Below are 15,859 nucleotides of genomic sequence, written 5' to 3'. Positions count from 1 at the left end.
CCTTTGGAATGGGAACTGATCACAAAAAGTGACCAGTGCACCTTAGCAACAATCTGGCATTGTGTGCAAATGTTCTTCAGCACTGATTCTCTAGAGCAATTTGGATAGGAGAAACACATTTCTGAAGTATACATGTTCCCTCTTGCAGAGACCATAAGATACAATTGCAGAATTAAGCCATTTTCCCTTCTCAGCCCCATTCTCTTGCCTTCTCCCTGCATTCCTTCATGCCCTAATGAAAAATCTATCAACCTCTGCCTTAAATGCACCCAATGCCTTGGCCTTCAAAGCCACCTGTGGCAACAAATTATACAGATTTACCACACTCCAGCTGAAGAAATTCTTTCTCATTTCCATTGTAAAAGAACATTTCTCTATTCTGAGGCTGTCTTGAAACCACCCCACCCCACCCCCAACATAGGAAACATCCTCTCCACATCTGCACTATCCAGGCCTTTCTACATTTGATAGGTTTCAGTGAGGTCCCATCTCATTCTTCTGAATTCCAGTGAATAGAAGCCCAGAGCCATCAAACACTCCTCATGTGACAAGCCTTTCAATCTCAGAATCATTTTCATGAAGCTCCTTTTTTCCCAAAATTGAAAGCATACAGAACATAGTTTTAACATTTGAAGTGAAAGATTCATTTTAACCTAAGGTGCCTTTAATTTTATACACAGTAGGTGGTAGGTATATGGAACCAGGAAGTGATTGAGGCTGGTGCATTAAATATTTAAATTTGTGGATGACAAAAGTTTGGATATCGGCCAGACATGTTCGGAATAAGGATTAACCTGAATATATGACTCAGAGGGCATGAACAAGTGAGGGCCAAAGGGACTTCCTCTGTGCTGTTATCTACTCTCATCCAATGATACAAAGCTTGAACATTTATCTTCTGCATGCACCTCCATCTCAAACCAGAAGCAAGCAAGACCTCCAATCCAAGGACAGATCTCAAAACTACCTCCCAACACCCATTATGAAGCAGAGGTGGGTTACTGTCAAATTTGCCTTGCATATTTCAGAGCCATTTATCCCACCTCTGTCTGTAAGATGCAATGGTTGCTTGAGGAACTTTGGTTGCAAGATGGTTCAACAAGAAATTGGATGTTGTGCAGGCAATCCTCAAATAGATCTTCCGGCAAGAGTAAGTTCACTAAAAGTATGACGGAAGCCCATGTTATTCATTGTTTATGTGAAAGCAATCTTAGATGGGGCGGCACAGTAGCATAGTTACCGTGTGGTTAGCACAACACTTTACGGTAGCAGGTTCAATCCCCACAGCTACCTGCAAGAAGTTTGTATGTTTTCCCTGTGACCACATGCGTTTCCTCCAGCTGCTCTGGTTTTCCCCCACAGTTCAAAGATGTACTGGTTGGTAGATGTACTTGTTGGTAGGTTAATTGGTCATTGCAAACTGTCTCATGATTAGGCTCAGATTAAATCGGGGGGTTTCTGGGCAGCGTGGCACGAAAGACCAGAAGGGCACGTTCTGTGCTGTATCTTAATCATTCAATCAATAAATTAATGTTTATCCCAAATAAAAATGTGTGTTTTTACTGTGTCCCTACAAAATGGAAATAACTGGATGTTAAGCTGAGGGAGAAAAGTTGAAGCTTGACAGGAGGGGTAAGTGGAGGAAGCTGGAAATAGGAGTGGAGTATGAGAAGAGGAGGGAGCAGGACACGAAGGGAAAAGGGATCCATAATGAAACACCAACAAAGGTAGGAGAAAATCTAATGAGTGGCAAGAGTTGTGGGCAGGAAGAGGAAAAAATGTCCCAGCTATGATTGATTGTACACTGTAGCACTTACTGCTGAGGCTAATATCAGAGTAACAGTTTTAAAATTTTATTCAGCAGTACAGTGCAGAGTAGGCACTCCAGCCCTTCTAGCTGTGCCACTCCAGCAACTCCTGACAACCATGCTTTAACCCTAACCTAATCACAGGACAATTTAGTGCCCAATCAACCTTGACAGTACAACTTCGGACTGTGAGAGCACCTGGGGGAAATCCAAGCATACCATGGTCTTACAGAGGACGTCAGAATAGCACTTACAACGCCAACACACCGAACTGCAATAGTGTCATGCTAACCACTATATTAGCGTGGTGCCTAATAATCCAGATCATCTGTTCCAAATTTACAAGCCCCAGCATTGGTGAAACCACATAAAGTGTTATGGGTAGTTCTACTCACTGGCTATAGGAAGGGTTTGATTATGCTAAAGACAGTGCAGAACAGTATATTGATCGGACCAGAGTGGCTTGAGCTACAAGGATAGACAAGGCCTGCTTCCACTAAAGTGAAGCTGAAGGGATGGCCCTACAGAGGTTCATAGATCAGGTGGATCATCAGTCTTTTACCTAGGATCAGGGAGTCTAAAACTGGAGGGCACAAATTTAAAGCAAGAAGAGAGAAATTTATTTTGTGATATAGAAGAGTCCCTTTGAGCTGTATCACCAAGTAACCCCCTGGTCTTCTGACAGGAGCAGAAGATAGCACACCATCTATGGGACTTCCTGAGCCACCTAAGGCAGTGGGGAATTTTCCCCCAGGGTAGTGTAATCCCTTACTGCAGGGGTTCCCAACTTTTTTTATGTCATGGAACCCTAGCCTTAACCGAGGGGTGTGTGGACTCCAGGTTGGGAATACCTGCCTTACAGATCTTTGGTTTTATTACTGTACTTTTTCTTCCCACTGATGGGGGAAGGGGAGAATTGGAAAGGAAGAAGCAATGTTGCCACACTCTGGCCATTGCAAATGTAGGGCAGGCTCATTGGCTTTACACCCATATCACTAACACCCCATCACCTGAGCATCAAATCTACCTGAGTAAGCTGGTAGATGACACAGGGCACCCACCTTGTCAGCTAATGTGGACCGCCTTGTTATGGTGCTGCCCACAGCCCCACACCACTGCTTATCCAACTGCCCTCACCAGTAAACCGGCAACACAAGACTGCAGATGCTGGAATCTGAAGCATAAAAAAATAAGAAGCTGGAGGAAGTTTTGGTTTTGGTCACCTACCTATAGGAAAGAAAGCTGAAGAGTACAGAGAAAATTTACAAGGATGTTGCTGGGTCTGGAGAACCTGAGTTATACGGAAAGGTTGAATAGGTTAGGACGGTACTCTTTAAAACGTAGAAGATTGACAGGCGATTTGATAGAGGTATACAAAATTATGAGGGATAAAGATAGGGTATAAGGCAAGCAGGCTATTTCCCCAACGAGGCTGGGTGAGAGTACAATTAGAGGTCATGGGTTAAGGGTGAAAGGTGAAAAGTTTAAGAAGACCACAAGGGGAAACTTCTTTACTCAGAGGGTATTGAGAGTGTGGCATGAGCTGCCAACAGAAGTGGTCCATGCGAGCGCAACTTCAATACTTAAGAGAGTTTGGATAGGTACATGGATGGAAGGGGTATGGAGGGCTATGGTCCCAGTGCAGGTTGATGGGAGGAGGCAGGTTAAGTGGTTTTGGCATGGACTAGATGGGTTGAAGGGCTTTTTATGTGCTGTACTTTTCTATGACTCTATGAACTCAGTAGGTCAGGCTGTATCTGGGGAGGGAAATGGACAATCAACATTTTGAGGCAAGACCTTTCAAAAGAGTAGAGGGGAGAATAAACAGTCTAAAGAGATAAAGGGAAGTGGTGGAGACAGAGCTGTTTAATTACCCTTTATCTTTGAGTCTAGTTGAAGGGTGTCGACCCAATATGTTGACTCAAAAGATTCCGCAGATGCTGGAAATTTTGAGCAAGGTACACAATATGCTGGAGGTACTCAACAGTTCAGGCAGCATCTATGGAGGGGAATAAACAGTCAGCACTTGCGTCTGAGGCCTCTCAAAGTCCAATCCAACATCATCATGAGAGGTGGAAATGGGTAATGCCGGCCAACAAGACTCTGGTGGAGCTGTATAGGCCAATCCCCTGAACAGCGGATGCAATGGATTGCAGAAGCTTTGATGAGTTCCAACCACATCAACGATAATGGGACGATAGAGACGGGAGGGAACCGATGGCCTATGTTCCGCTTAGGAGCTAAAGGCCCAGTAAGTAATTTTTGTCTGAGATCCTTCATCAGGATGGAGAGTCTTGATGAAGGGTCTCAGCCTGAAACATTGACCTCCACAGATACACCAATACATTGACTATTTCCTGCCACAGATGCTGCCTGGCCCACTGGGTTCTTTCAGCAACTTGCTTTTTGCCTGACCTGTAAGCAGCTCAGGATCAGCAAGTCATAAGGACCAGCAGTGGTAGGATCGGGCCAAGTCATTCATAGTTTGGAGTTGAAAGCAGAGGGCAAGAAAGTGGGTGAAGAAATAACCCAGCAATCAGCCGTGGATTGTTTCTACACTGTGACAGTTTTATACTGTGCATTACCTTGCAGACATCCCTGAATGCCAATCCCCACTCTCACTATAATTATGACCAAGCATTACCCAATACAAACAGGCCAGGTTTGAGATTCAGATAGAGTGGGGTGGGATAAGAGCTGAACAAAATGCATGAACTTGCATTATCCCTCCTGAGTCATGCACCATTTCATCCCGTCCCTTCAATGTCACCACAAAGAACCAAAAAACCCATAACCACCACATTAAACCCAGCAGCCAAACATCAGCCTTGACTGCAATGCCCATATCTGGAAATTAACCCTTTCCCATCTCTCCAACATGGTCCTAACCTCTAGTTGCGACTGTCGGCATTAGACATGAATGTTTAGAGTTGTTTTTAAATAATTTGAATATTTCAGTATTCAATGTCTTTCTTTCGTTCTGAGGAATATACATTAAAAGGATTGAGCTTCAATTTTCATGGAAGATTCCATTAAACTTAGGCGGCAAAAAGTTGTTATTCCACACAGCTTGCACGGATTGATCCCATCTTCCAAACTTTTGTAAAACAAAAACAGCTGCTTCTATCACACTGCGTCCATGCCACAAATGTAGTATTTCTTGTGGACTGGGCCATAACTGTGACAACTTCAAGTGTGGTGGGAACTGTGACAAGACCCAAGCACTCATGGGTGAGCATTGCAGGCTTCTTGTGACCCCAGGCCTGGTCTGTCTCCATGGCGATTAGGACAAAGCAAAACACAGGGCAATGGTCACCATCTCCACAGAAGGTCGTGATCTCACAGAAGGATTGCATTAATTATCACCACCTTTTCACTTAGAAGGTCATTCTAAACAGTCTCTGTCAGGGTGTCCACAGGACCATTATCTGGCTTCAAGTCCAGGCACACTCGGAGATTTCTGCAAAAATATCCCCCTCCCTCCCTACGTCCTTCTCAATGTTACTTTGATCCAGAGATGGGTTTCAATGACAAGAATCAAAATCATGGAATGCTTTCCACTGTGTCAACAGTCCTGAGCAAGGCTTGGTTTGTGATGGAGCAGGGCAAATGAAGGGCCACTGGGCCAGAACCTCCTGCCTTGTCCCATGACCACTGGGATGTCAGTGATTCATGGACTGCATCAGAAATCTAGCCCTCCCCCAGTGGATGCTAAGGGGCAAAGACCAAATCAGCTCAGGCTACGAACTAAGCAGAGCACTGGAGCACAGCAGGTAGAGCCACTGTTATATGGTTTCAGGGATGTGGACTCGATCTCGCCCTCACTGGTGTGTGTGTGTGTGTGTGTATGTGTGTAGTTTACATGCGTTCCCTGTGACCGTTAGGGCTCCCCTGTATGCTCCTTCTTCCTCACACTTCCCAACGTGCAGGATGAGTGGGCTAATCGCACCCCCCCCCCCCCCCGTGTGTGTTGATGGACAGGCAAGAAGGAATAATTCGCAAGGGCTAATGGGGGAATTGGAGCTGGCATGCTCCTATGGGCTAAATGGCCTCAATCTGTGTTATAAGTATGCTATTATGGAGAGTTTTGCCCTCAACAAGGGACAGTAAGTAGGGCAAGGAGCTCAATGGTTTAGCAACCCTGAGCAAGCAGAGTGGCTGAAATTTCTCAACCCAACCACAGGCTTAAGCGAGTTCAAACAACCGATCAAACACTGGGATGTAATGAAGGGGAGACTGCGAGGTTCAGACACATGCACTGAGCAACTGTAACAGTAATAAATATAGTAGAGATTTGGAAGGAAGCATTTTTGCTTTTAAATAAAAAGTGAAAAGAGTGGATGATAATCTTGTTCTTGCTGGGATTGATGTGAATCTTTACATTGTGGATGATCTGCCAATAGAGGGAATTGTAGCAATTGCCTGATTTATTGGGATCATACAAGTGGCTCTGACCCGTACTACATAAATGGGCGAACGAGAAAGTTGCACCCAGTCAGTCACTGGCTGAGAGAGGAGCCGGCCTACACAGGGACTGGAGATATGACCAGAGTGTGCTTTGACAGTGAACCTGCTGAGTGACTCAGTCTTCTCATTTTCCTATTGGCAATGGAAGTTCCAGATCAGGATGAAACACACACAAAAAAAGGTGAGGAGGCAAAAAGCAACTGTAAGGACAACCACAAGCACATCTCCTGCTCACTGCCCCAGCAGCACTGAGAAGCAATGAAGGGCAGTGGACAAGGCATCCTCAGAGTAACGTGCCAGTGACAGCATTCTGCTGCATCAGAAGGAACTTCTTTACACTCACAATAATCCATCAGAACCTTTCTCGTCTGTTGGACCAGACAGGGAACAACTTTTGCACCTTTACAAGGTGTGCGTGTGGAGAGTGCACATGTGAGTGTCAGTGCACGTTCAGGTGCCTGTGCATGTGTAAGTGTGCACATGTAAGTGTCAGTGTGTGTGTCTATGTCCACGTATCCATGCCAATGCGGCTGAGCCTGAGCATCTGTGCACGTGACACAGACTTGGAGACTGAGCTGAATCAAGAGGATTGGTGCAACCTGCATCGATTGATGAACAAAATATATATTTTGAATGAACAGTAGAACACAGCAGAATTGGTGTAACAATTTTAAAAAATAAAAAGACACAGAAACATGCCCGAGATTCTAATACAGCAGCCCACACTGAAGGGAAGAGAGTGGCCCTGGGGAAAAGTAATGATGCAAAGGGAAGGAGGGGAGGTGGGATTAAATATCTGAGGGATCTGTTTGGGGAGTGGGGATGGAAAAGGGGTGAGGGCAGGCAAAGGGTGTGACAGCCTGCCTGTCCCCCTCACTGGGGACCAAATCAGCAGAGGGGTCAGGCAAGGTCCCTGCTTCTGCAACCATGAGAGATCATGTCATTATTGCAGCAGATTCAAGAAGGCTGGTATATTCCCTCAGCTTTAAAGTAGAGAGCGAGTACCTCTCCTACGAACCGCCGGCCAGGCACCCTCCCCATTGCTCACTTATGAGTGAGAGGTTCCAGTTCCTTGGAAGAATGCCGTCTGAGGATTCTGAGAAGTGATTTGCCCAGCTTCAAGAATGGATTGTCAAAGAGCTACCCTGTCCCACTTTTGAAAGGGTCCTCTCCACCCCCAGCCTACCCAAAAACTGGCTCTATTTGCACGGGTGTATGGGAGTGTCAAGCACAGGTTGTGCAGTACTGGTGTCTCGGGGGGGGGGGGGGGGGGGGGGGGGTAATGGCCTGGTATTAACATATGTGCTAAAATAAAGGACGAAATGTCACTGGGATGAAGGCTTACATGACCCAGCCTGAGTTGAGTGCAGAGATTTTTCTCATCATCCACCCCATGGCTACTTAACCCTTCCACTGCCTCATCTGCCTGCAATGTGAAAATCTCCCCTGCATAGATGGTGCCTGAGTGAGATGCAGCTTGCAACTATCTTGGCTCTCCACTCTCCCCCCCTCCCCGCCCCTTTCCCTCGAGTGTCCAGAGCTGCGTCAAGAGACCCGAGATAGCCTGCGTTGGTATTTGGTTGCTAATACATCGAACGGCTATGATATAGAAATATTTCAACACCTCCGTTTCCACCCTCAGGTTCTTCCTCCCCTCCCACCCACCACCGAAGTATAGAAACGTGTGTGTACTGGCATCGCGTATGTTACAGCTGTTGGTTGACTCCTGTGGTTTAAGGCGATTCTGGAAGAGCCACATGCTGGAAGTACTACAGGTCACTATAAGAAGGGGTTGGTGGATGCACTTCCTGCTGCAAACTGTCCAGGTGGGGCTCCGCTCTTCAGGAAGCAGAGAGAGAGAGAGAGAGAAAGAGAAAAATACAGGAATTAGTCCTCCGTGTCTATACTCTCCCCTCCTCAATCCATCCCAAGACTTCCTAGAACCCAGAGTTAGCCAAGTCCTCACAACTATTTCACTCAAGTGGCAATGGAGACTTTAGAATTCATTGGAACTGGGTCCCTGCACACGCACTGGCCACTTTATTAGGTACGGGAATGGAACCCATTATGGTGACCTGCTGCTCTAGCTCATCCACTTCAAGGTTTGACATGTTGTACATTCAGAGATGCTCTTCTGCAGATCGCTGTTGTAACGTGTGGTTATTTGAGTTACTGTCACCTTGACCAGTCTGTCTTCTCCTCTGTCCTCTCTCAAGTAACAAGGTATTTCTGCCCACTGTATTTTTCTTTGTTTTTCGCACCATTCTCTGCAAACTCTAGTTGTGCGAGAAAATCCCAGGGGAACAGCAGTTTCTGTGATACTCAAACCACCCCATCTAACACCAACAATCATTCCGTGGTCAAAGTCACTTCGATCACGTTTTTTCTACATTTTGTTGTTTGGTCTGAACAACAACTGGACACCTTGGCCATGTCAGCACACATTTATGCATTGAGTTGCTGCCACGATTGGCTGATTAGATTATTTGCGTTGACGAGGTGTACGGACGGTACCTGATAAAGAGGCCACTGAGTGTAGATAAAGAACAAAGTCCACATACAGGCACTGCCAACGAATGGGAATGTTGGCATTTACAGGGAAATCCAGACAACCCTGAACAGAGTATTAACAACACCATGCCTAGAATAAAACGCTGAGTTTCAGTTCCCTTACTGAAGAAATACATTTGCATTGTTTGGAATTTACTTGGTCCACGAAGGGGATCTCTGCTGAGCCTGTGCTCACTGCATTCAGAGGTGACCTGATTGAGGCATGTAGGAAAGAGTTTGACAGGGTAGATGCCCAGGGGAATGTTTCCAGAACAAGAGATTATTCATTTAAAGTGAGGAGGAATTTCTTCCCTTGGAAAAGTTTGGAAGTGTCTACTTCACAGAGCCATCCATGTTCATGGACAGAAGTAGACAGATTTATAGGGGCATCGAGCAACTCAGCAGGGGAATATTATGGACCACCTCTTGTACTACTAAGGAATATCTCTCAATGTGTTTATACGGCACAATTGTTATTTTCTTCACTTATGTTCTGTATGTTGTCTGAACCCACTTGCCTGTGAAGCTGCTGAAAACAAAGTTTTCTTTGTACCCGTCCTTTGCTGTACATATGCACATGGGGGCTTTGGAAAATGGCCAAAATAAGATCAGCTCTGATACCTAAAGTCAGTGCTGTACTGAAGGGTCAGATGTGCTCCTGTTATTACACTTAGGGTGGATGCTTCGATGACTCTTTCCTGGCAGATGGTGAGAAGGGAAACAGCTTCCTGCAGAATCCCACCAAACAAGTAGTCACTTCCAAAGGCATTCATGGTCACGAGAGCAGCTGACAGTGGGTCAGCAGGGTCTCTCATCACAAACCCAGTACTCTTAAGGGTTGCTGTCATTTAAATCCAATTTCACTCGACTCCCCATGTGCTGGCTCAGTGCCGCTTCCGCTGTACTGTGCACTGGGCCCACTCTCTCAGAGAAGGCACACAGCTTACCGCTACACCAGGATGGTCGGCAGGGCACATACCATGAATGGGTTGCTAGGCGCTCCACCTCCTTGAATCAACGGCCCCATTGGTCGCGCCATTACTTTGGGCTGCCCGAAGGCACCAAATCCAGATCCTACACACACAGGAGAGAAAACATTCAGCAAAGAGTCACAAATACAGCACTGAAACTGATCTTCGACCCAACTCATTAATGCTGTCCAAGCTAGTACCCATGTGCCTGCATTTGGTCTGCATCCCTCTACACCAACGGTTCCCAACCTTTCTTATGCCATAGGCCCTACCGTTAACCAAGGGGTCTGTGGACACCAGGTAGGGAACCCCTGCTAAATCTTTCCTATCCATGTACCTATCCAAATGTTGTTAATTAATTTCTTTAGAGATATAGTGTGGAATATGCCCTTCCAGCTGGACTGCGTAGCAATCCCCCAATTTAATCCAAGCCTAATCACAGGACAATTTGCAATGGCCAATGAATCTACTAACCGTTACATCTTTGGACCGTGGGAGGAAGCTGAAGCACTGGGACAAAACCCATCCATTGCATGAGGGGGATGTACAAACTCCTCACAGAGATGGCTGGGATTAAAATCCTAATGCCTGAGCTGTAATAGCATTACACTAACCACTACACTACTGTGGTGCTCAACCAGCTCACAGTTACCCTAGTGCCCTGAATGGAGGCATACTCTGATATGAAGTGGTCTCACAAAGACCAAATTGAGCTTGAGTGCAAGTGGATGTTTGCTTCTGATGGAAAGACAACCTGATTGCATGGAAAAGTCCTACAGAAAGGCTGATAGATTTAAAGCAATAGGCCAGGGAATTGCAGAGGGATGGGTCACTTTTTAGTGTATATGGATTTCAGAAAGGCATTTGATAAGGTACCCCATACAAGGCTTAATGAGAAAGTAAGGAGGCATGGGATTCAAGGGGACATTGCTTTGTGGATCCAGAACTAGCTTGCCCACAGAAGGCAAAGTGTGGTTGTAGACGAGTCATATTCTGCATGGAGGTCGGTCACCAGTGGTGTGCCTCAGGGATCTATTCTGGGACCCCTACTCTTCATGATTTTTATAAATGACTTGGATGAGGAAGTGGAGGGGTGAATTAGTAAATTTGCTGATGACACAAAGGTTGGGGGTGTTGTGGATAGTGTGGAAGGCTGTCACAGGTTACAGCGGGACATTGATAGGATGCAAAACTGGGCTGAAAAGTAGCAGATTGAGTTCAACCCAGATAAGTGTGAGGTGGTTCACTTTGGTAGGTCAAATATGATGGCAGAATATAGCATTAATAGTAAGACTCTTGGCAGTGTGAAGGATCAGAGGGATCTCGGGGTCCGAGTCCACAGTACACAGGTTGACTCTGTGGTTAAGAAGGCATACAATGCATTGGTCTTCATCAACTGTGGGATTGAATTTAGGAGCCGAGAGGTAATGTTGCAGCTATATAAGACCCTGGTCAGACCCCACTTGGAGTACTGTGCTCAATTCTGGTTGCCTCACTACAGGAAGGACAAGGAAACCATAGAAAGGGTGCAGAGGAGATTTACAAGGATGTTGCCTGGATTGGGGAGCATGCCTTATGAGAACAGGTTGAGTGAACTCAGCCTTTTCTCCTTGGAGTGACAAAGGATGAGGTGACCTGATAGAGGTGTATCAGATGATGAGAGGCATTGTTCGTGTGGATAGTCAGAGGCTTTTTCCCATGGCTGAAATGGCTAGCATGAGAGGGCATAGTTTGTTTGTTTTTTTGTTTTAAGGGCATAATTTTAAGGTGCTTGGAAGTAGGTACAGAGGAGATGTCGGGGTAAGTTTTTTTACTCAGAGAGTGGCGAGGGGCTGCCGGCGGCGGCGGTGGAGGCGGAAACAATAGGGTCTTTTAAGAGACTCCTGGATGGGTACATGGTGCTTAGAAAAATAGAGGGCTATGGGTAAATCTGGGTAGTTCTAAGGTACGGACATGTTTGGCACAGCTTTGTGGGCTGAAGGTCCTGTATTGTGGTGTAGGTTTTCTATGTTTCTAAGTTTCTTTGGATTGTTGGGAAGGGAAAGGTTCACTGGCTGCTGGAATCTCATTAAGGGTGGCAGAAATGGAAACTGGCAAGGGTGAGGCTTGTGCTGAGTGTATATTTTAAAAAAGCATGGAAAAGCAGTTGGCGGCACTGATACAGGAGTTTCAGAATAGAAGATTGGGAGAATTCCTCACACAGCAAGTCGCAGGGTTATGGACCTGTGCCCAGGGATATCAGAAAGCAGAAACTAAGTAGTTAATGGGATTAAAGTGACTGGCACTGAAGAAAAGAAAAGTCAAGACATGGACTGAATTGGCCTGCACTGTGTTTTCATTCTGGTAACCTGCATTCATATAAACCCAAGACAGCAGTGGTAGTGCAATGAGGTTTGTCACCTTGTGGTTCATTATTTGCTGCTACTTATCTTCAAATATACTGCTTCACATCTTAACTTACTTCTGTTTGCCACCATTCTGCCTAGGTGACCTGCCCGTCACTTTCATTAAACACCTATTTTTTTTAATATAAGCTACAAACTATCTTTAATCTTTCTCTCTATTTTAAGACTAAATCATTAGTACTGACCACAAAAAGCAAGGCTCCAACCACCACAACTTGTGGAATACCACTATTGACAGTCTGTTAGTTGCGAAAAAAAGCTCTTATTAACCATTCTGGCATCTTCCCCCTTCCTTTTTAGTCTCAAAGAAGTGTCTCAGCCCAAAATGTCAGCTGTTTATCTATTTCTATGGATGCTGCCTGGCCTTCTGAGTTCCTCCAGCATTTTGTATGTGCTGTTCTGGATTTCCAGCATCTGCAGAATTTCTTTTGTGTATTTATTAACAACTTGCCCTCATTGCTTCTTTCCAATGAGCCAATTATAGATTCAATTTGCCATTCTCCCTTATATCTGGTGATTTTTTCAATTGTTTTGACCAGCCTGCAACGTGGGTCTCATCAACAGCATTGCTATGTGGAAAACATCAAATACATCACCCCACCAAACTTCCTTGTTATCTCATCCAAAAAAATTCAGTCAGTCATGTTCTTCCCTTAACTCATCTCATCTGACTGGCCATCACTAAATTTCACTTTTCCTAGTAAAGGTTTCCAGTCGCTCAGAAGTGATTCTTGTAATCTGGTCACTACCAAACTTAAATTTATCTATAACTATCCAATTCATCCCTTCCTTCAGGGGCCACTCCTGCTGTCAGAAAGGATTCATCAGTCGATATTGTGCTGTGTTGTAGACACAGATGATCAAGGTCCCATGACTATGATAGTTTTTAGCTAATTTTTCCACCGAAGTGGTTTGTGATTGCTTTCTTCTGGGCAGTGTCTCTACAAGACAGGTGACCCCAGCCAATATACTTCAGAGATTGTCTGCCTAGCGTCAGGACTGCTCATACAACCATCCACCAACTATTCCCATGGCTTCATGTGACCCTGATCAAAGTGGAGTAGGGGGCACCTAAGCAGGTGTCCCACCTTGCCCAAAGGTGATCTGCAGACTAGCGGAGGGAAGGAGCGCTTACACCTCCTTTGATAGAGATGTATCACCACCCTGCCGGAAGGATTAATGGAATTATATTCAGGGCCTTGGAGTTTCCTCCCATGTGTCTTCTTGCTACACCCTGTGTTATATTTCACCCACAACTGGAGTCTTATCTACTTCAAAGGATACTAACAATACAACAATGCTCCCATTTTGCTAAGATCTTTACCCACACTCTCTATCACCTGACCCTAAAGGCCACACATGTTCTTTAATTATTGTGTGCACTTCTTTGGACTTCCTTTCATAATGGTTCTTCATACCCTCCCTTTGCTTTCTTAATTTTCCCTATAATTTCATGCCCGCACTCACAATATTCTTCCATGCTTTCAACGTTAATTACCTCAGTGTCTAACAAACTTTTTCTTTCATGCTTTATTGTACACTGTACCTACCTGGTCGTTTTAATGGACTCCACATTTGATAGTTGTTCCCACAAAGAAAAATGCTGCATGTCGAATTTTGAAACAGCTCTCATTGTCTGGAGACTCGTTTATCTTCAAGTGGTTGTGTCCACTTTTATCAATTTCTTGGTCTAATAAAATTATCCGTAACCTAATTCAGGGGGAGAGGGGGAGGAGCGCAGAGTAGCGCAGTTTGTAGAGTCCATAAAGTTGGCAAGGTGAGTTCGAGCTGAAGCCCTTTCACCCTAACTCATCCATGCCAACCAAGATGCCCATCAAAGTAGGTACCATTTTCCTACTTTTGATCCATATCCCGCTAAACCTTCCATATCTATGTTTCTGTCCAAACTTTATAATTGTACCTGCCTCAACCACTTCCTCTGGCACAGGGGCTCCTAACCTTATTTTCCATTATCAGAGGGGTCTGTGGACCCCAGGTTGTGAACCCCTGCTCTGGCAACTTGTTCTAAACACATCATCCTCTCTGTGGAAAAAGTTGCTCCTCAGCTTCAAATTAAACCTCCCCCCTTTCATTTTCCCTCTTGGCTCCTCAGTTCCTGGAAAACAATTGTGGCTATCATCTCTATCAACTCTAGGAAAAAGATTATGGCTATTTATCCTATCTGTGTGGCTATTTACCCTATCAAATATAAGGAAAAGATTGTGGCTATCTACGCTATCAACTCCAGTAAAAAGATTGTGGCTATATACTCTATCTGTGCCTCTCAGGAATTTATACAGCTCAACTCTCAAGTCTCCAACAGTCCAAGGAATAAAGTCCCAACCTGCCCAACCTCACAACCCAATCCCTTGAACCTCCTTCGTTTTTAAAACAACATCCTTGACTTTAAATGGGAACATCTTATAGTAAATACAGTAACCTTCCAGAGATTAGTTTCTCTACCAGCAGTGTAAATGATTTTAAATGCAGGTATGCTACATTAAAGAGATGCATGTACTCTACGAGGTAGATCCACGTGCTGCTTGTTACCATTCTGTTGCTGGCTGAAGGCTTGCTGCTGCAGGAAGGGATGCTGCTGGACAAACGCATGCTGCTGCTGGCCAAATCCCTGCTGGGCTGCGAATGGCTGCTCGTGCTGAGCAAAGACCTGCGGCTGCTGCTGGGGCTGCTGCTGCTGGAACGGGTGCTGCTGAAATCCTGCAAAGCTCCCAGGGACCGAGGTGGCTGGGACCGACGCATACCCAGCCGGCACTCCACCGTACACTGGAGCAAGAGGGGAAAGGGACAAGCATCAGGGTACAGAATCGCCTGGATCCAGAAGACTCAATGCTGCATGCAACTGGGAACTCCAACGTTACTGAATACAATATGATATTTAAGGGCATACTTTGGACTGGGCTGATCTTGGAGAAGGTACAAACCCGCTATGACTTCCAGCCCAAAATACGATTGTTTCTGCAAGTCTGTTAGTTTCTGCAATTTCATTTAGGTGATGGTGTCTCATCCCTTCATACCCAACTACCACACTGCATTCTAATAGCAAAACAATGCCGTGAGACATTGGAGCAGAGGTAGGCCATTCAGCCCATTGAGTCTGCTCTGCCTTTCAATTATGGCTAATTTATTTTCCCTCTCAACTCCATTCTCCTGCCTTCTCCCCATAACTTTGGACTCCCTGACTAATCAAGAACCTATCAATCTCCGCTTTAATGATCTGATCTCCATAGGCACTTGTGACAATTCAACAGATTCACCACCCTTTGGCTAAAGAAATTCCTTCTCATCTCTGTTCTACAGGGATTCTATTCTGAGGCTATGCACTTTGGTTCTAGACTCCCCCCACTATAAGAAACATCCTCTCTACATCCACTCTATCAAGGCCTTTCAATATTTGTTAAGTTTCAATGAGACACCCCTGAATGCCTTGTGGAAAAAGACGATGAATCCCATAGTCCAAGAACTAGTTCCCTCCACTAGGGAAAGCTGAGTGCCATATCCCTTTTACAGAAACTGAGAATTCTGGAAAAGCTCAGCAGGTCAGGCCACACACCTGTGGGATGAGAAGACAGTTAATGTTACAGGTCAAGCTGAGTATTTCCAGCCTTTTCTGGGTTTTTTGAGATCTCCAGCTTCTGAA

The 15,859-nt window shown here is 45.3% G+C and overlaps 1 protein-coding gene across 4 annotated transcripts in view; it reads right to left on the bottom strand.

The window, feature by feature from the left end:
* Window positions 1–6,879: 6,879 nt before the first annotated feature.
* Window positions 6,880–15,859, bottom strand: part of LOC132396899 (arf-GAP domain and FG repeat-containing protein 1-like) — a 138,138-nt gene continuing 129,158 nt past the window's right edge. For all 4 annotated transcript variants that reach the window (XM_059974967.1, XM_059974970.1, XM_059974966.1 and 1 more), the window contains 3 exons: window positions 14,752–14,985; window positions 9,805–9,899; window positions 6,880–8,114 (listed from right to left, as the gene is read on the bottom strand). In XM_059974967.1, coding sequence (XP_059830950.1) covers window positions 8,055–8,114; window positions 9,805–9,899; window positions 14,752–14,985 — 389 coding nt within the window. In that variant the 3' untranslated portion in view covers window positions 6,880–8,054. The remainder of the gene's footprint in view (window positions 8,115–9,804; window positions 9,900–14,751; window positions 14,986–15,859) is intronic.

The sequence above is a fragment of the Hypanus sabinus genome, chromosome 7 (assembly GCF_030144855.1).
Source record: "Hypanus sabinus isolate sHypSab1 chromosome 7, sHypSab1.hap1, whole genome shotgun sequence".
In the NCBI taxonomy this organism is placed as follows: domain Eukaryota; kingdom Metazoa; phylum Chordata; class Chondrichthyes; order Myliobatiformes; family Dasyatidae; genus Hypanus; species Hypanus sabinus.
The sequence above is the reverse complement of the archived record's forward strand: the minus strand, read 5'-3'. Positions and strand labels throughout refer to the sequence as shown.